General features: G+C 38.1%; 1 protein-coding gene across 1 annotated transcript in view; it reads left to right on the top strand.

The window, feature by feature from the left end:
* Positions 1-6: 6 nt before the first annotated feature.
* Positions 7-24,218, top strand: part of LOC125486424 (mucin-16-like) — a 43,682-nt gene continuing 19,470 nt past the window's right edge. Inside the window, exons 1-33 of the mRNA XM_048613861.1 lie at positions 7-14; positions 328-498; positions 812-973; positions 1,238-1,390; positions 1,637-1,798; positions 2,302-2,469; positions 2,800-2,961; positions 3,129-3,296; positions 5,270-5,395; positions 6,256-6,413; positions 6,503-6,570; positions 7,053-7,222; positions 7,847-7,873; positions 9,393-9,553; positions 10,572-10,639; positions 12,210-12,379; positions 12,551-12,577; positions 13,917-14,077; positions 14,230-14,297; positions 15,169-15,335; positions 15,512-15,538; positions 16,135-16,295; positions 16,430-16,497; positions 17,102-17,271; positions 17,442-17,468; positions 19,184-19,344; positions 19,492-19,559; positions 20,026-20,195; positions 20,370-20,396; positions 22,093-22,241; positions 22,331-22,398; positions 23,020-23,189; positions 23,341-23,367. Of these exons, the coding sequence (XP_048469818.1) occupies positions 1,654-1,798; positions 2,302-2,469; positions 2,800-2,961; positions 3,129-3,296; positions 5,270-5,395; positions 6,256-6,413; positions 6,503-6,570; positions 7,053-7,222; positions 7,847-7,873; positions 9,393-9,553; positions 10,572-10,639; positions 12,210-12,379; positions 12,551-12,577; positions 13,917-14,077; positions 14,230-14,297; positions 15,169-15,335; positions 15,512-15,538; positions 16,135-16,295; positions 16,430-16,497; positions 17,102-17,271; positions 17,442-17,468; positions 19,184-19,344; positions 19,492-19,559; positions 20,026-20,195; positions 20,370-20,396; positions 22,093-22,241; positions 22,331-22,398; positions 23,020-23,189; positions 23,341-23,367 (3,307 nt within the window). The 5' untranslated portion in view covers positions 7-14; positions 328-498; positions 812-973; positions 1,238-1,390; positions 1,637-1,653. The remainder of the gene's footprint in view (positions 15-327; positions 499-811; positions 974-1,237; positions 1,391-1,636; positions 1,799-2,301; positions 2,470-2,799; positions 2,962-3,128; positions 3,297-5,269; positions 5,396-6,255; positions 6,414-6,502; positions 6,571-7,052; positions 7,223-7,846; positions 7,874-9,392; positions 9,554-10,571; positions 10,640-12,209; positions 12,380-12,550; positions 12,578-13,916; positions 14,078-14,229; positions 14,298-15,168; positions 15,336-15,511; positions 15,539-16,134; positions 16,296-16,429; positions 16,498-17,101; positions 17,272-17,441; positions 17,469-19,183; positions 19,345-19,491; positions 19,560-20,025; positions 20,196-20,369; positions 20,397-22,092; positions 22,242-22,330; positions 22,399-23,019; positions 23,190-23,340; positions 23,368-24,218) is intronic.

Here is a 24,218-nt window from a genome sequence, read left to right as displayed (position 1 = left end):
GCTCACTACAAGTGGTGAGTATCCAATAGATAATTATTACCAGTTCAATCTGATTAATTGCAATCCTGTGCAGCTTCAAAACAAGTTCAGGAAATTGTGAAAACATGTATTTGGCAATCTTTGAATTTCTTTATAATGCAGTGCACATGTTAAGGTGTTATTACTTGGCATTTCTTAGGTTTCAATTCTCGTACATATAACATCCTTCACAATTTTACATACAATCTGGCACTAACAGAACAGCAAATTACCATCTGAGTGAAAATTTACAGCATTTGATTCCAACTGGTCAGATTGCCTGATAAATGCCACAATCCCTATTCACAGCCACTTCAGAATTCTCGACGACCGGTGCAGAGACCACGCCTGAGACAGGGACTACAATATCAACTGCAGCATCAACAAGATCATCAGCATCAACAACTGAAAGCAGCTCCACTTCAACATCAGCAGCGGAATCAACAACAGTCTCAACATCACAGGGCACTACTACAAGTGGTCAGTGGCAGTGAATAACTCTACCTGTAAATTCAGTTGTATCACCTGCCGTACAAAACTGCATTACGAGCACTTCCAAGATTAACACAAAATATTACTGCAATTTCCTTCATTATTCTGAGAACAACTAATTTCTTCCCGATTCATGCTTCTAATTTACATTGCAGTGACATTACATACTGGACATTATAGAATTTTAAGGAGTGATTGCAGATAACTGCAAACTGTAAATTAGATCATGTTTGTTTGTCTCTTAAGATAACTTGATCTTAAATTACAATTATGCCATTAATTATTTCCACATGCTCATCAGAAACCTCAACTGCAAGTACAGTGACCACCACTGGAGTACCAAGTTCTACATCAACTCCTGCTTCCACAAGTACTGCAGAATCAACAGCCACAAGCAGCTCCATTACAATCCCTACAGTTGAATCCACAACAACTGCAACAACAGAAGGACTTACGACAACTGGTGAGAATCCGTTTCCCTGTATGATGCAATGTCATGCTTTATAACGTTCACCGATATTTGGACAATAAATTGAATTAAGAAGCAACAATTGCTTTTGCCAGTTAATAATGAATACCAAGTGTGAGGGTTAGATTTCCCAGACACCAAATGTAGCTTTACATCTCATTGTGAACAGAACAATACAGTTTAATAACCAAATGACATTTGTGAATACGGCTTTCCTTGTACACCGTCTCTGAATCGGGTGTCTTGCCTTTACTTCAGAAGCAGATACGTCAACTGCTAGTACAGAGACAAGCACTGCACAGGCAACCTCTTCATCAACTCTTGCATCAACGAGCACATCTAGTGCAACAAGCACCGCAAGTTCCACTCCAGCTTCGAAAAGCATCTCAACATCACCGCTCACTACAAGTGGTGAGTATCCAGTAGACAATTATCACCAATTACTTTCTGATTTTAATCTTAGGGAAATCAATCAATTTAATTCCCTGATTTGCTTCTGTCACAACATGCCAACATCACTGCGTGGACCATTTATGTTTATTTAATATGAATGCAATTTATAGCAAATTGTAAATTAATGCATTTCTTTGTTTACATGATTCTCAATTGATCGTTGTTCTGAAAATAAGCTGTTAATTTTTTCCACCTCTGCACCAGAAACTTCACTTACAAGTATGGAGTCCACCCGTGAAGTACTGAGGTCTACAGCACGTCTTGCACCATCAAATTCAACAGAATCAACAACTACAAGCAGCTCTCGCCCAACGGCTGCAGTTGCATCTACGACATCTGAAACAACACAAGCTTCAACAAGAACTGGTGGGAATTTTGTTACCTTTTTGTTGCAATGTGTTTCCTTGAATGATAAAGCTGTATTTGAAGTATAAACTGTTGTAACTGTGCCAATGATGGTGTTTTTCTTGTCTTTAACAAGATAATGACTGGAATAATGGTTTGTCAGATTTTCCTTTTCTTTGTCTTTGCCAAATGTGTTTGTCCATGTAGCCTTTATGTGTAGTTGTTCACCAATCATTTCAACTTGGAACTCAATGTAATTTTCTGATCATTGTGGTCCTGACTCAAATGATAATATTGTGATACTCCATCATTATGGTGCTTTCTTAAACATAGTAATGTAAAGAAGTTGCAGATGTTGCTTAATGCTTTCCCTGCTTTAAATTTGATCCATTTCTTCCATTGAGTAATTTGCATGAAACAAAAATATAAATGTCCAACAGCAGCTTGTGTGTGAATTTTGTCTTCTTTATGTTTGATTCTAAGTTGCCAGTTCATTTCAAAAATGTCACTCCTCACTTCCACAGTCATATCAGAAACTCTAACTACCAGTGCAGAGACCATCAGTGCAATTGTGACTACAACATCAACTCCAGCATCAACTAGTTCAACACCACAAACAACTGAGAGCAGCTCCATTTCTACATCAACATTGGAATCAACTCCAGTTTCGGTGCAGGCCAGTACAACAAGTGGTGGGTATCCAAGTACACTTATTTTTTATTCTTCAATTAGTCCTGCTCTCAATTTGTAGCAGCAGTATGTCATCCTACCAAAGTAATCTCAATACACCTCAGCTTTCATGCTTAAGTCCATTAGATTATGAGATAGACCCATTAATTTAATTATTTACTTTGTTTCTTTTGTTTTGCTGAAATGTATCCACACAATATATCAGGCTATTTGAACTAGGTCTAAATGTTTGCGAATTGGAACAGTTTGCATATTAATTAATATTTCTGTTCTAATGCAATAGTTATGATTCAGCTCAATTATATCATTCGTTATTTCCTCTGCAACCTCAGGAAACACAACTGCAAGTACACACACCACTACAAGGGCACCAAGTTCTGAACTGTCTCTCACATCAACAAGTTCATCAGCACCAACAACTGAAAGCAGCTCCACTTCAACATCAGCAGCGGAATCAACAACAGTCTCAACATCACAGGGCACTACTACAAGTGGTCAGTGGCAATGAAAAGTTTTTTCTGTTCAATCAATTTTATTCGTTTGCATACAAAACAGCAGTATGTCCATGTGCTAGTTTAAACTCAAAATATTACTGCTTTATTCTCCATGACTGTGAACAAATTGCCTGTGGCTTGAATTATGCCTTTACTTATCCTCACAGCATCAACTGAAACCTTGACTGCAAGTACCCAGGCCATCTTCACAGGACCATCCTCTACATCAGCTGCTGCATTGACAAGTACTACAGCAGCAACAACTGCAGAAAACTCTACTGAAGCACTTAGAACTGAATCAACTACAATGACAGCAACAACACTCACTACAAGAGGTAACTTCAGAATGTATTTGCATCACCAGTTGCATTTTTATTTTTTTTAACCTAATTCCCATTCTGAATACTGAATGATATAATAGTTGAATTTTGTTGTTTTGTTCTGTTATTCCCAATATAATCCAGGACAAAACCGTATGCTTGCAATTTGCCTGTTCGCTGTTATTGCATCATTATCTTATGAAGTAATTTTCATTAGATCCAAATGTGAATGGAACATTAAGGTTTTCTCTTCATGCAGAAAAATACTGATGTTCAAAACTTACTCTTTATGCCACCAATAGAAGCTCCTCAAAATGATAGTATATTTCAGTCATACGCGCACTTGTGCCTGTACTGTGGCACATACCCATCATATCTGATCTGATGCTCCTCTGATGCTGCCTGGCCTGCTGATGTTCCTCCAGCTCCACACTGCATTGTCTCTGACTCCAGCAGCTGCAGTTCTTGCTGTCTCTGATTTTGGTGTGTGGTGCTTTAACATGAAAAATTCCAAGTCTGGAGAAGATTCCGCCAAACTCTGAAGAAGAGCTCCGAAGCAAAATGTTACCTAATTTGATCTGCACTTTGTGGCACCTCCTCATGGCTCAGAACAGCACCTGTACCCACATACAGATCATTTCAGGATTCAGCTAATCAGAGATGCCACAAAGATAGGTGGAGGTGCAGGTAGTGTTGAGGAAGTTGGCAGGTTGCAGGAAACTTGGACATGCTGAGTGAGTGAGCAAAGAAGTGGCAGATGGAATACAACGTGGGAAAATGTGAAGTTATGCACCTTAGTGAGAAGAATAGAGGCATAGTCTATTTTCTAAACAGGGAAAGGCTTCAGAAATCTGAAGCACAAAAGGACTCGGGAGTCCTCATTCAGTATCGGTTGACATGCAGGTTCAGTTTGGTTGGCAAATGCAATGTTGGCATTAATTTCAAGAGGGCTAGAAGGGGTGGCACAGAGATTCAGTGGTTAACACTGCTATCTCACAGTGCCAGGGACTCTGGTTCGATTTCAGCTCCAGTGACTGTCTGTGTGGAATTTGCACATTCACCCCATGTCTGTGTAGGTTTCCTCCCACAGTCTAACGATGTGCAGGTTAGGTGGATTGGCCAGGCTAAATTGCCCATAGTGTCCAGGGATGTGCAGGCTGAGTGGGTTGGCCATGGGAAATGCAGGGTTATGGGGATAGTGGGTGTGGGTGGGAAGGGTGGTGTGGACTCGATGGGCCGAATGGCCTACTTCCACACTGTAGGGATTCTATGATTCTACGATATGACCAGAGTTGTGCTGCTGAGGCTGTATAAGGCTCTGATTGGATGCATTTGGAATATTGTGAGCAGTTTTGGTCCCTGTACCCAAGGAAGGGTGTGCTGGAGTTAAAGGAGTCCTGAGGAGGTTTACAAATATGATCCTAGGAATGAAGCCCTTGTCATATGAAGAGTGACTAAGGACTCCAGCTCTGTATTTAATGGAGTTTAGAAGGATGAAGGGGATCTGATTGAAACTTACAGAATACTGAGAGGCCTGGATAGAGCAGATGTGGAAATGTTTCCGCTAATAAGACAGACTAGGAACTGAGGCACAGCATCGGAGTGAAGGGACAACTCTTTAGAACTGTGATAAGGAAGAATTTCTTCAGCCAGAGGGTGGTGCATTTGTGGAACTCATTACCGCAGAGGGCTGTGAAGGTGAAGTCATTTAGCGTACTTAAGAAAGAGATAGAGGTTTTTAATTTGTAAGAGATCAACAGTTATGGGGAGAAGGTAGGAGAATGGGATTGAGAAACTTATCAGCCATGATCAAATAGCACAGCAGACTCACTAGGCTGAACAGCCTAATTCTGCTTCTTTATTTGATGGTCTTATGATCATTTGATCACAGTAGTGTAGTGTATAACATCATATAAAATCTTTAGACTAAATAAGACTGACCCATGAATACTGGCATAATAATCTGAATCTTCTTTTGTGTGCAATAGAATCATCCTCAGCAGAAACTACTTCAATATCTGTTCAAACCTCAACAAATTTCCCTGTCACAAGCTCAGCAGCAACAGCGACCACCAGTGAAACATCCACAACAAACACAACCCACCTACTGACAGGTACAGACTGGAACAAATTGTGAGATAATGAACAGTCATTTTTCTGCCAGCACCAATGATGTATAGATGTTTCACCCAGCTTGATTTTTTTCTAAAGTGTATATTTTTAATACCATTATTCAAAATATGAACATCAATTTTAAATATCCCTAAGTTTTACGGAAGAGATAGGGTAGTGTGTACCCTAAGAAGTCCTCACACACCTAGTTGGTTAGTGGAATGACTGGGCTGGATGGCCAATTGACCTGAAACATTTGCAGACTGAGCCTTGTTAACACTGGGCTCTGGCTGCAATAGGCCAGCCTGCCTGCTCAAGCCCATCTTACTGTCATCCGGCCCAGTCACCCTCAGAACTAGGAACAGAAACATTCATGAGGGCTTTTAGATCAGTCAAGAAAGACAATGTGACAAAAGAACTTGTCAGCTCTGCCAAGTCAGGGAGGGAGCAGGGCAGTAATTCCTACATCCAGGGCATTTTTGAAGATGGGGTTCCCCATGCGCACATACATCAACCTGTCCAGTCCTGATATTCATTTTAAGAGCTGAAATAGCTGCACAGAGACAAGTATCCCATCACCAAATCACCTTTTATTTATGTGTGGAATGTCCTTGACACTGGTCCAGCTCCCTCACAGCCAGCTCTCAGAGTGTGAAAATGTCTGGCAATCCGGTTTTAACAGTCAGCCAGGGCTTCCTGATTGGACTAGATTAACTCCCCCAATCAGAGAATTCATATTCTATGAGGTCAATCTAGTTGACCTCATTAAAATCATTACAAGAGCAAATCTATATTGTCATCCTTACTTAAATGAAGCTAAGTGTTTTTCATCAAATTTTACTTGCACCTCTTTCTTTTACAGTTGAACCCCCCATTGTGCCTGAAACTGACAAGCCAATTCAAACTCAAACAAAAAAATTTAACGTAACCTTCATTGTGCTTTCACTGCCATTCACACCAGTTCTCCAAAATCTCACTTCCCCATTATACCTGGCTGAGTCAAGAAATATTATTGAGAAGGTAAGCAGTATATCTAAGAGAAGAAGGAAGAATGGATTATATTTCATTTTGATTCTTGTAATAAATACTTTTTTTAAAATTTCCTACAGCTCAATAATCTGTATGCAAACAGCAAAGTAAATTCAACATTCTTGGATTGTCAACCATTATCTTTTAGGTAAGCAATTACATTTTACTGCAGAAGTTGCTAATTACAATGATGGCACTCCTTACATCAATTCAATAGATCTGCATTTTATTGGAATCCCATAAAGCAAATTACATTAGAAAAAAATCCTTTTCTTTTTGTCACACTCTGATGATGCAATTCCCTCACTGCAATAATATGATCCCCACACTTACAGTCTTCTGAATTTTCATTTCACTCATTCACTGGATGTGGGCATCATTGACTTTGCGTTCCGTGGTAAACTTCCTGATATTGAATAACCTTTGCCTGAATTGTACAAAATGGTGCACAACGCTGATTGTCTTTTCAAATGCCATGTAATGTAATTAAATTTTAAAAAAATGCGCTCAGACGATTTCAGAAATCATTTCTTCAAACAGAATGAATTAATGTTTACAGCAATTCGATTATTTAGTATTTTTGTTGATGATGTTGTAACAAATTAATCACCTGGTATTTGTGTGTGACAGATCTGCAAATGATGGTAACAGTACAGTTGAAGCATTCTGTAATTTTATAAAGAGTGCCAATGGCCAGCAAGTTGATGAAGTTCAACTCTACCATGAATTCCGAGACAACACACAAGGCATCACCAGCTTAGGAAACTATTCATTGGACAATAACAGCCTCTATGTAGATGGTACATACTCATTTTCATGAAATATTTTTGACATATTTTTACTCACACTGTAACCAGTTAACACTCTATTTTATCGTAATTTTCAAATTGAAATGTGATCCTGCCACCATCTGTTTTGCTCAAGATGTTCTGTCCTACCAATCCCCTGGTACGCTCTGACCCCTGGATTGCCAGTTCCTTGTCATTCCCAGTCTACTCTTTCTCACAATTATTATCTGCTGCGTCATTCCTAATCTAATGTCTCTCATGCTCCGACCTGCAACCTGCCATTCACTCCCTATCTGCTGCATCTCACTCATGCTTGACTTCTTTTATCCTTATCCTGCTGACACTTGTTTATTTACTCTCTGATCTTCAGGCTCTTGCTCACTGATTATGAGATCAAAGAGACAAAAACTTTCAAACATTTTATTAAAGATTAATTTTCATGCTGAGTCCTGATGGTGAGATTTTCTTTTAACATTTCAATGTCTTCAGCTTCAAGTCAAATTTGGAAAATCGTACCTAAGCTATCACCTGTACACAATACTGGAATTATTTATTTCTAAATTGTATTAATTCTATGGTATTAAAATATTTTTAATAAGCTTAAGTCATCTTTTTCAAATATATTTTCTTTTCCAGGTTATCATGAATCATCAGTTTTGACAAGTAAGTAAGATATTTATCTCTCAGTTAATACTACCCTTCAATATTTTTAGAAATGGGGGAACCAGTTTAACATATGATCTTTCAACATCTGGACCAGAATCATTTTGGGAAGATTTCTTCCATCTGCTAAGCACATCATAAGCACATTCTTTCCAGGTGATCTAAGGATTCTGTTAAAGCAAGTGCACAATAGATATTCTTAAAACATAAATCTAAAAATAATGAAAGTCAGCCATAGCCCCCAAGCACCTCTGGCTGTTCTGTTACAATAGGAAGGCAACTGATGCTAAGTTTAACATAAGGGCCAGCATGCTTTAAGCGATAACGAGAAATTGGGGCCTTCACAGTAAGTACAGCTGGTACAAGAATTGTACCCATGCTGTTGGTGCTACTCTGCATTGCAAACCAGCGGTCCAACCAACTGAACTAACCAAAACCCTTTTAAAAATAGTCGATACTGTTGCTGAAACATCTGGTGAGTAAGATAATTCATCACTGAGTCTATATAACTGGAAATCTAGGAGACCCTGGATTTAAAATCTGGGACCTGTTTACTTATTACAAACACTACCTGGTAACTGCACCTATTATACAAGGATATTCCTCTCTGTGCTGAAAAAGAACCGTTTAATAATAAAATCCCAAAAATTCAACATCTTAAATAGTTCCCAAAAATTCTATCCCAATTGAAAATTACAGTCTAATTCTAGGATAGAAATCAACTGTTTTAAAGCAGAAAGGTAAACATGAGACACGATTATCCTTTCCATCATGTTCCCAAATTTATCAGGTATAGGAGGAGATTGGTCATGAAATTATCTGGAGTTTTCGCTACACTTCCTCACGACGATTTCACAAAAATATCTTCCATATGAACTGCATTCATAGATAATCCTCTTTTACTATTTAGTCACCTCTTCAAAAAATTCAATCACATTCACTGGTCTCTCTGTGCTGCTGAAAATTTTCAGACTATTCGCACTATGCTTAGTTGTAAATTCTAGTTGTTTGCCAACAATTTTTCCTATTCCCTGCTCTATGATCATTGGTCTGCCACATCATTTCCCTCAAGTTTGCATCCAGTATCTCATTGAAATCATCAATCATCTTCATCTCAGGCCATTTCTGTTCGCTGCATTAAAAAAAATTCTTCATATTACTCCTGAAAATCTTATGCAAAATCTTAAATCTGTGGCCTCCAATTGTTGCAACAACAGTAAATTGAAAACAGTTTTTCCTTTGTCTGCCTTGCCTAAGCCTTATAACATGTCATAATTCTTTACAAATGAAGCATGAATTACGATTCCTCTCAGGAGAAAACCTTTCACATTGCCAATGTAACTTTACAGCACCCTATCTGCCAGCATTTCAACAATTTCTGATATGTTGTCCAACACATTGCAATCATGATAAATTTCCAGATATTGTGTATTTAAACAGGAAATCAATAGCTATTACTATGGAAAGGTTGACATTCATTGTGTTCTCAGAATCATGTAATCTTTATGTCTCCTGTTAGCAACAACATCAGCAGTGACAACAACGCAAACTCCAAATTTGGGACAGAAGCGCATTGAACTTAATGTGACCTTTGTCATCACCAACCTAGAGTTCATACAAAGTCTACAAAATTCCAGTTCCTTGCTGTTTAATTCTACATCAAATGATGTCTCTGGACAGGTAACTAATTGAATACATCATTCGACGGGCAACTATTTTGTTTTGTTAAGATTAAGTGCTGTCTTATGAAAGGATACAACTGGATATGGATAGATTGGTGACTTAGGCACAGAAATGGCAGATGGAGTGTAATCCAGGCAAATGCAAGGTGATACATTTTGGAGGATTAAATTTAGGTGTGAATTATATTGTTCATGGCAGAACTCTTAGGAACATTAACATACAGATGGATCTGGGCATGCAGGCCCACAGTTCCCTAAAAGTGGCTATACAGGTGGCCAAAGTAATTGAGAAGGCATGTGGCATGCTTGCCTTCATCGGCTGGGGCATGGCATACAAGAGTTGGCAAAGCATGTGGCAGCTACATAAAACCCTTGTTGGGCTGCATTTGGAGTATTGTGTGCAGTTTTGGTTGCCACACTACTAGAAGCACGTGGAAGCTTTGGAGAGAGGGCACAGAAGGCTCACCAGGATGTTGCCTGGTCTCGAGGGCATTGATTTAAGAAAAGGTTACAAAGACTAGGATTGTTTTCACTGGAAAGATCGCAGCTGAGAGGAGACCTGATGGAGGTCTACAAAATTATAACAGGCATAGATAGGATGGATAGTCAGAGGCTTTTTCCCAGGGTTGAAGTTTCAATTGCAAGGGGGCACAGGTTCAGGGTGAGAGGGCAAAAGTTTAAGGGAGATGTGCGAGGAAAGTTTTTCACGCAGACAGTGGTAGGAGCTTGGAATGCACTGCCAGGGGAGGTGGTGGAAGCAGGCACGTTGGCTACATTTAAGAGGCTTCTGGATGGTTACATGAATAGGGAGAGAATACAGGGATACGGACCAAATAAGGGCAGACGGTTTGTTAGTTTAGTCAGGGCATGATGATCAGCACAGGCTTGGAGTGCCGAAGGACCTGTTTCTGTGCTGTACTTCTCTTTTGTTCTTTTGAAAGAAATGATTCGTAGATGCAGTTTTACAATCTTTGAGACTGTCACCCTTTAACAGTGTAATTATGAATTTATTTCAGCTCACTGCCCTGTTCAATGAAAGTAAAATTAAGGAAACATTTTCAGATTGCAAAGTTGTCTCCTTCAGGTGAGTTCCTTCTATTTTAAAAGAATTACAATTTTTATCAAGGTTAATTTAAAATAACATTGCATTGTTAAAAGGGAGAAGACAGTAATGATTGGAACCATGTAAAGATGTCTCAAAATGTTTATATCTAGGCAATGTAACACTCACAAAGATATATTTTCTGGCTGTATTTTATGTGCAGTGTTGTGTTTGCCATGCTATTGTCTCATATTAGTTTTACATCTGTGCGTTGAAATCATCATTAGTTCATCCAAGTAATGTTTAAAGTTGAGTCATCGAACTGCTTTCCTTTACTCTTTCAGTCTTCCATCCTTTTGACATTTGATTACATATATACTACAATACAGGACAGATAACTGTGTTTCAAAGTTTTGAAGTGGAGGTGCAGGTGTTGGACTGGGGTGGACAAATTCAGAAGTCACATGACACCAGGTTATAATTCAACAGGTTTATTTGGAATCACACAAGCTTTCGGAGCACAGGCCCTTCATCAGGTGCAGTAAGAGACCAAAGCAAACAGACACAGAGTTTATAGGCAGAGAGATCAAAAGATCATACAGATGATAAGTCTCTACAGGTGACCAAGAGTGTTAGACAGTGAGTAAAGAGTTTATAAAGTCAATGTCACTGCTGTGCTGTCATGACAATCAGGCAGATTCATAGGTAAATACAAGAAGTGACATCTCAGGTCAGACACTAAATTGTAGTTGTGAGGCTTTGTCCAGAATCTGTCTCAGGGTTTTAAGCTGGAATCAGGCTGGTTTTATTCTGAAAGCTGGAATTTATAAGACGCCACGTTGACTGATTGGGACGATAAATTGTGTGTTTTTTGAACAAAATAGAATGTATCTGCAAATAAACAAACATCTTGGATGAAATGATTCACCTCATTGATTTGTTTGTGCGTGTGTGTGTGAGACAGAGACAGAGAGAGAGAGTGTATGTGTGTGAGACAGTGTGTATGTGCATGTGTGTGTGCTTGAGATAGTGTGTGTGTAAGTGTGAGAGAGGTGTGTGTGTGTTTGTGAGTGTGTTTGTGTGAGAGAGTATGTGTGAATGTATGCATATGTGAAAGTGTGTGTGTGAGAGACTGTGTGTGTGTAAGACTGTTTGTGAGAGTATGTGTGTGAGAGTGTATAATAAGTAATTCAAAACTGGACAAAATAACTAAGGTAGAGAGATCATAACAATTTATGAAGGGGATGCTGTCTAAACAGGAAAGTAGGAAGACTTTACAGATACAGAACAGTGTGGTAGGGTCACCTGTAGTGAGATGTGAACCCGAGATCACGGTTGAGGCTGTCTTCATGGGTATGAAACTTGGCTTTCAGCCTCTGCTTGACAATTCTGCGTTGCTGTGTATCTCGGAGTCCACCTTGGAGTTTTGAAAAGTTTTGAAAACACTGAGAATTCAGAAGTTATTTTAGCTACTGTTACAGGGGATGAATTATGCTTTATTAAAATGCTTACAGTTTATCAAGGATATGATTGTAAACTAGATTGTATATTGTTATTTTTGAAACAACTTCACATTCAGTTAATCTACATAGTGCATTTTTTTTTCTAACAGCTTGGCAAATGGTGGCAGCACCAGCGTGTATGCAATCTGCACGTTTAGAAATGATTCCACTGCTCAGGAGATTGATAAAGTTACTGTGTACCATGAGTTCAGAGACAATACAAAGAACATTTCCACCTTGAGAACATATTCACTGGACAATAACAGCCTCTACGTGAATGGTATTTGACATTTAAAGGAAAAATTCTGTATATTTCAGTTTATATGTGTTTGATTACTTCATTCATCTTAAATTTAGTTTGTTTAAAACAATGCACAAAAGTTATCATACTCTCTAAGGAATGGTTCCATTTGATGCATCTTGCTCATGATATGTCTATCTTTTTGCACAGGTTATCATGAATCAACACCTTTCCCTAGTAAGTAAACTTTCCTTTATTAATTCCATTATTGTTCCACTTTCAATCCCATATTAAAATGAAGGCAAGTCCTTCACTCATGAATGTACTTATATTCTGAAATCAACCAAGCTAGTCCTTGTGTGTCATTCATTTGCTGTTTAATGTCAAAGTTAAAATCTTAAATTGAAGGCTCAATTAATGGTTGCGTTTGTTACCTTATATCCATTATGCATGATCCACAGAATGATACAACCTGATCCTAAATCTGTGACAAACAAGGAAATCAGATATTGTTTTCAATGAGTGAAACAGCACACATCTGAGACTCCTGATGCTAAGACACAGTCAGTACTCAAGAATAAACTAACGCTAAGAAGTTGTAGCTGTTCAAGTGAACTTTGACATGATGATGGTTAGGGATTCAAACATGGCAAAGATTTGAATCCACCAGTCTGCACACAGGGATACTACTCAAGAGATACTGTGTAATGAACAAAGATTTCTTTACATAATTAGACACATTACAGTGATGCATGTTACTCTGCAATATAATTTGTCACATCCCCTTAAAATGCATGAAACTATTACTGTGCTGATCTCTCATTTGAATGCAAGACCAGTCCCTGGTTAGGATAAATGCTTCTCATTGCTTAGCTCTACAATCTCCTGTTATGTCCATGTCCCAAGAGCATGAAAATGTAAATAGATTCTTATTTGCAGAACTTATCTCTTTGTAATGCTAAAACAAGTTTCTTCTTTAAATACAGCATTCTAGTTACTGTGTCATAGTTTGTGTTCCAACGAAGAGTCATTGGACTTAAAATACTACCTCTGCTTGTCTCCCAACAGATGCTGCAAAAATCTGCTGAGTTTCTCCAACACTTTCTGTTTTCATTCTCGTAGTTGTGACTCTTTGAGTAGCTAAATGGCTTATGTCTCCAATGGGTCTGTGCAGAATTAAGCTTACATTCAAAACATTTTGTTTTAATTATTCAATCACTGCAGCTCAATACCATGCCTACACTAAGCTCCCAGCCTGCTGTACACATATAGTGCCTACTCTGTTCTGTAGCCTATTTAGTTGCGCAACTAATTTCTGTACTTGTGTATTTCCACACAAGGTATTTGCTAACACGGGCTTAATATGTACTGGCATCATGCAGGAAAAATCAAAATAAAATCACCTCTCGAATGAGTAAGCCTCTTTGTCAATGAACATCTACTACTCATTTTCACCATTGTTGTTAGGATATTTATCTAGATGCACAAATATCTGACTTGTTGTCTATGTCATGCTCAATTGAACAATTGATGTTTATTGTATTCACAGACTAGTGTTCTCTTTATGTCTCTTTAGCAGTAACACCAGTGGTGACAACAACGCAAACTCCAAATGTGGCAGAGAAGCCTATTGAATTTAACATTACCTTTATCATCACTAACCTGGAGTTTACAGAAAATCTACAAGATTCCAATTCCTCACTGCACAATTCTACATCAGATATTATTGCCCACCAGGTAATAAATAGAATCTGGTATTATCCCAATGATTATTTTGTGTTAGATAGATTAAGAGTGATGTTAATGGTAAAAGTAAATGATTCAGCAAAGCATTTTTAAAATCATTGTGAAGTTCACCATCTAACAGTATGATTGTGATTTTATTTCAGCTCACGACCCTGCTCAACAAGAGTAAAATTAATGAAACATTTTTACATTGCAAAGTTGTTTCCTTCAGGTCAGTTTGGTTTGCGTTTAAAAGTGCAAATTTCTGCAAAAGTTGTTGAAACAATCAATGTGCATTTTTAAAAACTTAGTTATATTCTTGAAATGATGGGGAGGATATGGCTGAACTGTTAATCCAGAGACCCAGATAGCATTCCAGGGACCTGGGTTCGAATCCTGCCAAGGCAGATAGAGGAATTTGAATCCAATACAATATCTGGAATTAAGAATCAAATGATGACAATGAATCCATTGTCGATTGTCAGGGGAAAAACCCACCTGGTTCACTAATGTCCTTTAGGGAAGGAAACTGCCATCCTTACCTGGTCTGGCCTACACGTGACTCCAGACCCACAGCAATGAGGTTGACTCTGAACTGAAGAGATGGGCAATAAATGCTGCCGAGCCAGCGACGTCCTCATCCCTTTAACGAATAAAGGAAATGATGTAATAAGATTTAAAAATGCGAACTTTTGTACAACAGAAACCTCACGAATATTTCATTGTTGAATGTTATGCATACTATTGAGTGAATTGTGATGCTATTCTTTCACATTAGTTTTACACATGTGCATTTTAAACATGATCATTAATTAATTCAAGGGGCGCCTGAAACTGAACCAGTGAACTGCTTCCTTCATCTTTTTATTCTCTTTGACATCACGTTATTAATTTACATGGGTGAATTAGCAGACACCTGTGTTTTATTGATGACGGTAGAGTTAATTGGAAATTATTCAAATTTATGGTATAGTGGATGATGTAAACTTTACCATGATATCTATACTTTCTTGAGGGGATGTATGCTGATTAGTGTGATAATAACATTTTCATAACAAGTTTCTTTTGTTAGTTAAACTCTGCAAAATATTTTGTTCTCACAGTGTGGCAAATGTTGCCAACACCAGCGTGTATTCAATCTGCACATTTAGAAATGATTCTATGCAGGATTTTAATAGAGTTACTGTGTACCACGAATTCAGAGACAACACAAACAACATCTCCACCTTAGGAATCTACTCATTGGACAATAACAGCCTCTATGTAAATGGTATGGAACATTTAAAAATATATTTTATGCACTTGAATTTTTATCCTATATGATGAAATCTATCATTCAGATTGAATTGAGTCCATTTCAAACAATGCATGAATTTTTGCTCCACTTTCTAAAGATAAAATTCGACATGGTACATGTCACTTACAACATTTCAATCTTTTGTATAGGTTATCATGAATCAACACCTTTTCCAAGTAAGTATGCTTGTTTTTCTTACTTCCTGTATGGCTTATTCTATTCCTATGGTAAACCAAAAGCAAATCTTTCACTTATGTTTGTCACTGATTTTCAAATAAAGCTGTCTTCGTGGGGATGTAATGGTTTCCATGTTATCCTTGTGCATTATTATTTTTCTGTATAATGAACAAGTTGAATTCTGGCATTGAGAATTCCTTGAAGTTTCACTTAATTTTTTTGCACATTGCATCCGATTGACTTTGTATTCGGAGTATTTCTGACTGTTATTGAAATCTAGAAGACCGTACAGAAGATAATACTTGCAATTAAACTTACCACAGAAATCTGCACATTTAGAAATGTAATGACCTGTTTATAGACGTCTGGAGATACAGACTGTATGCACTGACAGCATTCAGCAAATTCAGAAAAACAAGCATTCAAATGATCAAGCATATCTCTCAAAATTTCCAGGATGCTGTCATTAATCTTGAACTTTGTTGTCAGGAGATTTGTTTAGAATTTTGTGCATTTTGTGGGTTGTATAAATGGTGATCGTATGGAAATGTATTTTTTATTCTCAGATTAATGTTCTCCTTGTGTCTCCTGATAGCACTGCCAACAGCTTTGACAACAACACAAATTCCAAATGTGGCAGAGAGGCCCATTGAATTTAATGTTACTTTCATAATCACCAATTTGGAATTTACACAAAGTCTACAAGATTCTAGTTCCTTGCTGTACAGTTCTGCATCAGACATTATTTCCCACCAGGTAACACGTTGATTTCAGTATTATACCAACAAGTATTTTGTTTCAGTTTGTGATAAAAGAAAATAATTTACCAAAATGATTTTACAATCTATGAGAGCTTTAGCTTCACCTAATTGTTTGTGACTTTATTTTAGCTCAATGCCCTGTTCAACAGGAGTAAAATTAATGCAACATTTTCACATTGCAAAGTTGCTTCCTTCAGGTGAGTTCTTTTAATGTTAAACAATGATCATTTCTGTGAAGGTTAAGTGAAACAATTGTCATTGTTCAAACTGATAAGGTAACAAGTTTTGTAACAATGTAAGTTCACCAATACCATCTCAAGGTCATTTGGGGTGGGTCATAAATGTTGATCCATATAGCCCACATCTGTTGAATGAACTTTTTTAAAGAAGTTTGAAAATGCTAGGATTGACACAACGTAACACTCAAAATGATATATTTCAAGGTTGAGTGTTACACATATTGCTGAATGTTTTCTGATGCTATTTGTTTTATATTGGTGCATTTCAGTCATTGTCACCAGTCCATCCAAATTGTTTGAGAAGTTATGCCATGAACAGCTGGTTTATCTTTTTACTGGAGGATTCTTTTAACATTTACTTATTCAAATACCATGATAGAGGACTGACACTTTGAGAACTGTGAAAATTGGAAACTATTTTAATTATTGGTATATGAGACGATTGAAATTTTATTGAATTGCCTAAAGTGTTTGTGAAATTTTGAATGTTAATTAGAATGATGAATAATATCTTCAAGACAGCTTCCTTTTTGTTAATGTCCACTATGCATTTTTTCTACAGCCTTGCAAATATTGGCAACACCAGCGTGTATGCAATCTGCTCATTTAGAAATGATTCCACTGCTCAGGAGATTGATAAAGTTACTGTGTATCACGAGTTCAGAGACAACACAAAGAACATCTCCACCTTAGGAATGTATTCACTGGACAACAACAGCCTCTACGTAAACGGTATTGATCAGTTAATAGTGATATTCTGTTCAATAGAATTTTATTCTGTTCATTTAAACATAGCATTCAGATTTAATGCAGTTAATTTCAAAGATTGCACAAGTTTTATTCTGCTCTTTAATGATAAAATTTTACATTTCACTCATGATGCATGTATTTTTTTAATATAGGTTACCATGAACCAATTCCTTTACCAAGTAAGTATGCTTCCCATTACTTTGTTCACTTATCATTTCTTTTCTAATCTCATGGTAAAAAGAGTCCAGAACTTTTCTTCATGACTCTTCCTATATTGCTAAATCCACCTTTTTTGTGGTGATCCAATAATTCTCATATCGTCCTTGTGAATAATTCTTTTTCTGTGGTTGGTTTGCTCACTGAGCTGGTTCATTAGTTCGCAGTAGTTTCATTACCCTGCTGGGTAACATCATCAGTTAAGCACGAAAACACCACAATGTTTTATCGGAGGCTGCACTGATGATGTAACCCAGCAGGGTAATGAAACATCTGCAAACTAACGAACCAGCTCGGCGAGCGAACCAATCATAGCATCCACAACCCGAGCTACAAATCCACTCAAGTACCTTAATTCTTTTTCTGTATAATGACCAAGTTAAATTCTGGAACTTAGAATACCTTGAAGTCTCAAACAATGGCTGTGTGTTTTTTGCATCATGTCTCCTTCATATGTGGATTTTTGCAGCTGAACATCATTCAGGATAAAACAGCGGTGGTAGAATCCCTCTACCACTGGGCCGTAAGATCTTGATTCAACTCCCACCTGCCACAGACGTGTGTCATAACATGTCTGAATAGGTGATTAAAGTATCTAAATCAGCCCACTTGATTGCACCCCATCCATGACCCTCAGCAGTCACTCCTTCAGCATTAATGTGCTATGAAAGGAGTGTGGATTATCCAAAAGAAGCACTACATTAACTTTAAAGGGTTTTCCAACAGCAGCTTCCAAAAACGCAACTTCAACCACATGGCGAGTAAAGGCAACAGATACGTACGAACACAACCACTAGCAAGTTGCCTTCCGAGTCACACCATCTGTCTAGGAACTATAACGCTGATCCTTCATAGTTACTGGCTTATCCTGAGACTCCCTTCAAAATTGCGCTGTAGGTGCCCCTACAGGCCACAGAATACAATGTCTCAAGAAGGCAGTTCACCACCACCTACTCCAGGGCAATTAGGGTTGGGAATAAATGCTGGCTTAGACAGCAATGTCCACATTCCCTGAACAAATAGAAAAAAAAAGGACAGAAAATAATACTTGCAATTAAATCTGCAAGACTGGAGGCAAAAGACTTGCTGGAGAAAATATTCAGTCCAAGACAACTGACCATACAGGCATATTTGTTTTATTCTTGACTGTGATATTTGTATCACTGGTGAGACCTGCATTTGTTGCCAAACCCAAATTACCCTTGAACACAGAAGCTTACTAAGCCTTTCCAGAAAGCATTTAAGAATCAACCATATTGCTATTGGTCTAGAAGTGCATGTCGGTGAGACAATGTAAGGGCAGCTTTCCCTTAACAATATGAGAAACCTGCATCTTCTACCACCTTGATGCGTAAAGGCAGCAGGTACATGGGAACACCAATTTGTTTATCGTTACTTAGACCAGGTTTGAATTCCACATTTGATTCAGTACACTTAGAAAATACCATGGCACTTTAAACAAATTATACCCACTTATACCCACTCATATGACACAGTAGAAAAAGAAACTGTGTTCTGCAATGCTCAAGCATATCATGTCAACATGTCAAAAACTCCTGCTTGTCTGGAACATCGTTGCGGGGATCATTTTCTGGATTTGTGTATTTTTCGCTTGAAGTACAAAATGTCAATGTTTACTGTATTCTCAGACTACTGCTCTCTTTATGTCTCCTGTTAGCAATAACACCAGAAGTGACAACAACGCAAACTCCGAGTTTGGAAGAGCAGTTTATTGAATTCAATGTGACCTTTGTCATCACTAACTTAAAGTTTACACAACCTCTACAAGATTCCAATTCCTTGCTTTTCAAGTCTGCTTCAAATATTATTTCTCACCAGGTAATAAGCAGATTACCGCATTACACCAATAACAATTACTTTTCTGAATAAAATGCAGTGTAGCATTGACTGATGCTTTGACTAAAATGAGATAATTTAACGAAAAGAGATTTTTCTTCTAAAATTGTGATTATGAATCTGTTCCAGCTCACTGAATTGTATGGCAAGAGCAAAATTAATTCAACATTTTTAACTTGCGAAACTGTTTCTTTCCGGTGAGTGGCCATTTTTGTAATTGCAAATTAGACTGAAGGTTAACTAAAATTACAAAGCTGCAGTGTTAAATGTTAAAAAGTAACAATGCCTGAAATTATGTTAAAGGTGTTTGTAGCTAATTGTGGTATAACATACTTTGCAGAAAACAATATTTAGTCAGAGAATCTTGTGCATACCTTAATTGCATTTGAAGCATTAGCCAAAGAAGATTTTCCTTCAGCTGTTTCTTTCCAGCTTTGATGTTTGGAGCACCCCGATCGTCAGTGATGAAGGGCATACTCCTGTGTTTCAAACATATTTTTAAGAACAGAGTTAATACCAAAGTATTTCAATTGCTGGGCTAGAGGCTGAACTTACTAATAATGTTTAGAATTCAAAAAAGATGAAGATCGCAATGTTAATTGTAATGAACAAGAATCTTTTGTTACATGCTGAACCTTCTAATTGCATTTTATTTTACAACAGTCCGACAAATATTGGCAGTTCCAGTGTGTATTCAATTTGCAAGTTCAGAAATGAATCTACACCTGAGAAGGTTGATAAAGTTATTGCGTACAACGTTTTCCGAAACAACACAAAAAACATCTCAATCTTAGGAGCATATTCGCTGGACAATAACAGCCTCTACGTAAATGGTATTGATCATTTAAAGAGAATGTTCTGTTTCACTACATTCATTATAAGTATTTCAATATGTTATTCAGATTCAGTTCAGTTATTTCCAAACAACTGTAAATTAATGTTTTTCTTCAGTGATTACTTTCCACTTAGCATATTTTGTACTGAATACTTTTAATTGTTTTTCTCAGGTTACCATGAAACAATTCCTTTGCCCAGTAAGTCTTATTTTGTTTCTTAGTTGCATTAATATTTCTCATCAGTGCTGAGAGTGACACAAATGCTGGTTTTAGTTTACTAGCTTTACTAATATATCATTAAACTACCCTATTATTGCAAATGCAATGTTTCACTTTTCTTAATTGAACTTTTAGTAAAGCTCTCAGCTTGAAAATCTCCTATTGGCTCAATTATAAGTTTTTAGTAACATGTAGATTGTGAATAGAATGAGTTTCGTTCCTGCCACCTGAAGAGCTGAAATGCAGTGTGAATCATGCTTGCTGTCTGGCAGACTCCAACAAGCTTTACTTGAGTTCAGATTTCCAACCCTCAGTTGGGAGAAAGTTAAACCACAGTTGCCAATCAATCTGATTGACAGCCACCCCATAGCTCCAGGTGCTGCAGATAACCGGCTACTCCCAGAGTTTAAGTCTTAGGGTAGTAACCTTAGGCAGCACCCTCCAAACCCTGTGACCTCTACCTTATAGAAGGTCAAGGTCAGCAGATATGTGGGATAACATGACTTGCAAGTTCCCTTCCAAACCCTTCGTCATCTTGACTAGGCACTATATCATTGCTCCTTCAGTGTCGCTCGGTCAAAATCCTAGACCTACCTGTTTAATGGCATTGTGGGTGCACCTACACCAAATGGACCGCAGGGGTTGGGTCAGCATGGTGGCTCAGTGGTTAGCACTGTTGGGATCTGGGTTCGTTTCCAACCTTGAGTGATTGACTGTGTGGAGTTTGCACATTTGCCCCACGTCTGCGTGGGTTTCCGTTCAGTTCTCTGGTTTCCTCCTACTGTCCAAAGATGTGCAGGTTAGATAGATTGGCCATGCTAAATTGTCCATAATGTCTGGGGATGTGCAGGCTAGTTGGATTAGCCATGGGAAATCCAGGATTTCAGGGATAGGGTGACGAGCTCCACCTGGGTGGGATCAGTTTGGAGATTGGATGGGCCGAATGGCCTCCTTCTGCACAGTTGAGATTGTATGATTCTATGAAGAAGGCAGCTCACCTCCACTTACTTATGGACAAATTAGTGATGGACAACAAATGCTCGCCAAGCCAGCAACGCTGACATCACATGAATGAATAAAAAAGACAGGGGCAGGACAAGCTTAGGTGTGGATCTTCCCATCCATCCCCAACCACTTCCCACACTGAGCAAGATCAATTTCAGTGACTCCCCTCAGGTCTAGACCCTTCCTGCTGGACTAAAAATTGAGGCCGGGCGCTCATTCATTTGCCACTTAATGGCTTCAATTGAGGCAGGGACTGGCCAAGGTCTCACGCTCACCACCATAAAATTACAGAAAAGTCCAGGACAGGTGTGAATTTGACCCCCTCCACCTCCCATGCATACCTACTGGTGGAAGAACATAAAATGTTGATATCTAAGTCAGTAAGAAAAGAATCAGGCGATGTTTCTAAATAGAGAAGTAATCGGTCACATATTCACTGGTTAGGGCAACTTCTGTATCAGTCACATTTATAATAGCAGTAGGTTCTCGTCATGAGGAAAAGACAAACCTATCCATCCCATCCTGCCTCAAAGCTCTGACAACACCACAAAGTATTTCAATGAGGTTTCTATATTCTTGGTTTATTCAAACTTCACTCTGGAAGAGAAATGATACAGTTGCAGAGATTATTTTACTCACAGTTTAATATTTCTCTAATTTATCTTAACAGCACCATTTGTGACTACAACTCCAAACCCGCAAGCCGAGTCCTTCGATTTTAATGTGACCTTCATCATTACTAACTTGGTATCAACAGCAAACCTAATATCACCCAATTCTGCACTACACAAATCTGCCTCAAGTATTATTAATTTCCAGGTTGGTTGACAATTTAGTTCTGAATACAGGTATATTATTTCATTAAATACAGAATTTTCCCTAATGCTGTGGCTGTTCCTTTCCTTCAGTTAAACAACCTGTTTAAAAACAGCAACATCAATAGAACATTCTCAAGCTGCAAAGTTCAATCATTCAGGTAAAGAATGTTGAAATTAATCCAGTCTTATTATTGTTATTTGTATGCAATGGGGCATGAAAATGTTACATGCTCAGGAGGGCAGTCTGTTCTCTCAAAAACAAGCCTTTTCACCAGTGTCCTTGCTGCTTGCTCGTCTGTTTTCTAGCTAGCACACCCAGAATTCTGCCATCTTTATCAGGGAGGCATAGCTTGCAAGTTGCCCTCTAACCCCAATGCTTGAAGTCATCTTCCAAGGTCATTTGTACTTTCTCCCACCGAACAGGTAGCCTCCACTTTCAATAGCAAGCACTTAGAGCTGGCAACTAGAATTGTGGGGCTGACTAAGCCAAACATTCAATTTCTTTCAAAGGTATGTATCTAATTGCCAATCTGTCAGCTAGGGAATACGCAGCAACTGTGTCTTCAATACAGCAAATACAAGTTGAGAGTGTTGAGATGGAAACAATTATTCAGCAAAAATTCTGAGCTGGCATTCATTTTAGATGTAACACACAGAAATTCCACACATTTTTTATGTTATGAACTGATGCACAAAAGGCCACAGAAGCTTCTCTCAGGCAAATTGATTTGAGCGTGTTTCCCAATTTATTTAATTAATTAACATTTTCCATTTTACAGTCCTGCAAATGCTGCCAGCACCAGTGTCTACACAATCTGTACATTCACAAATGGTTCCAATCCTCAGGATGTTAATAGAGTTACAGCGTACCATGAGATCAGGGACAACACAAAGGACATTTCCACTTTGGGAGCATATTCACTGGATAGCAACAGCCTCTATGTGAATGGTATTTATCATTTCAAGATCTTTCTTTTGAATTTGAAAGTGTTTGTGTGATGAATTTGGGAAAATGTAACCAAACTAATGTATCCTATTGCACTAAATGATGATGAATTTCCATCTGACTCATTTTACAGAAGACATATTTTGATTTTCAGGTTACCATGAAGAGGCTCCTTCAGCCTGTGAGTATGGTTCCTGGTTCTATCGTCTCTCATGATTTCTTTATTGCAATAAAAGATCTTCATTAAATTCTTTTTGTAAATTGTCTAATACACGCACTTCATTGAGGATGTAATGTTTCTTATTTAGAGCTAGTTGACCAATATTTTCCCATTCGATTGTACACCTAAATTCTTCAATTGAGAATGTTTATGGCTTAACTTTTGTTTGTGGTGTCTTGTACTTTCCCCTTCACATGAAGCATTTATTAACAGGCTAATAAGATAGCTGTGAGTGACATGCAAGAGGCAACTAACAGCATCTGAAATTAGAACTGTTGGCCAAATTTAGACATAAGCCAGAAATTTTCGGGTGATGAGATTTCCCTGCCTGATATCAGAACAATTAATGGTGAACACACTGGCACCAATATTGACTGGCCTATAGCCACTTAATTTCCTCAAACCAATATTAATTGGCAGGAGACGGGACTTCTGCCTTTCAGTCAGGAGGAAGTCCCACCTCAAAGAGCTAGCAGTCAATGAGATTGAACAGCAACTCTCTAGCAGCACTAGAAGCTACAATGCACAGGACTGGGACTGTAAACAATCCCTAGGGTTTAAATTCACGGAACTGTATCAATCAAAAGTACAGGAGGGCTTACAGGGCCCACAAGATGGAGGGGGGGGGGTTAGATTTTGGGGGTGGGGATTTTGTTAGTGAAAAGGTGAAGATGTGTGTTGTGGTGTAATGGCATACATGTAAATCATTCTGATGCAACTAATCTCACGAATCAAATATTAGTAAGAGAGAAGAGACCAGAATGCACAAAGAGTATTCGAGGAGAGAGGTGTCAGCCACTAGACTAGAGAGC

Source organism: Rhincodon typus, chromosome 29 (genome assembly GCF_021869965.1).
Source record: "Rhincodon typus isolate 14 chromosome 29, sRhiTyp1.1, whole genome shotgun sequence".
NCBI lineage: Eukaryota > Metazoa > Chordata > Chondrichthyes > Orectolobiformes > Rhincodontidae > Rhincodon > Rhincodon typus.
This window is presented reverse-complemented; position numbering and strand designations above follow the sequence as displayed.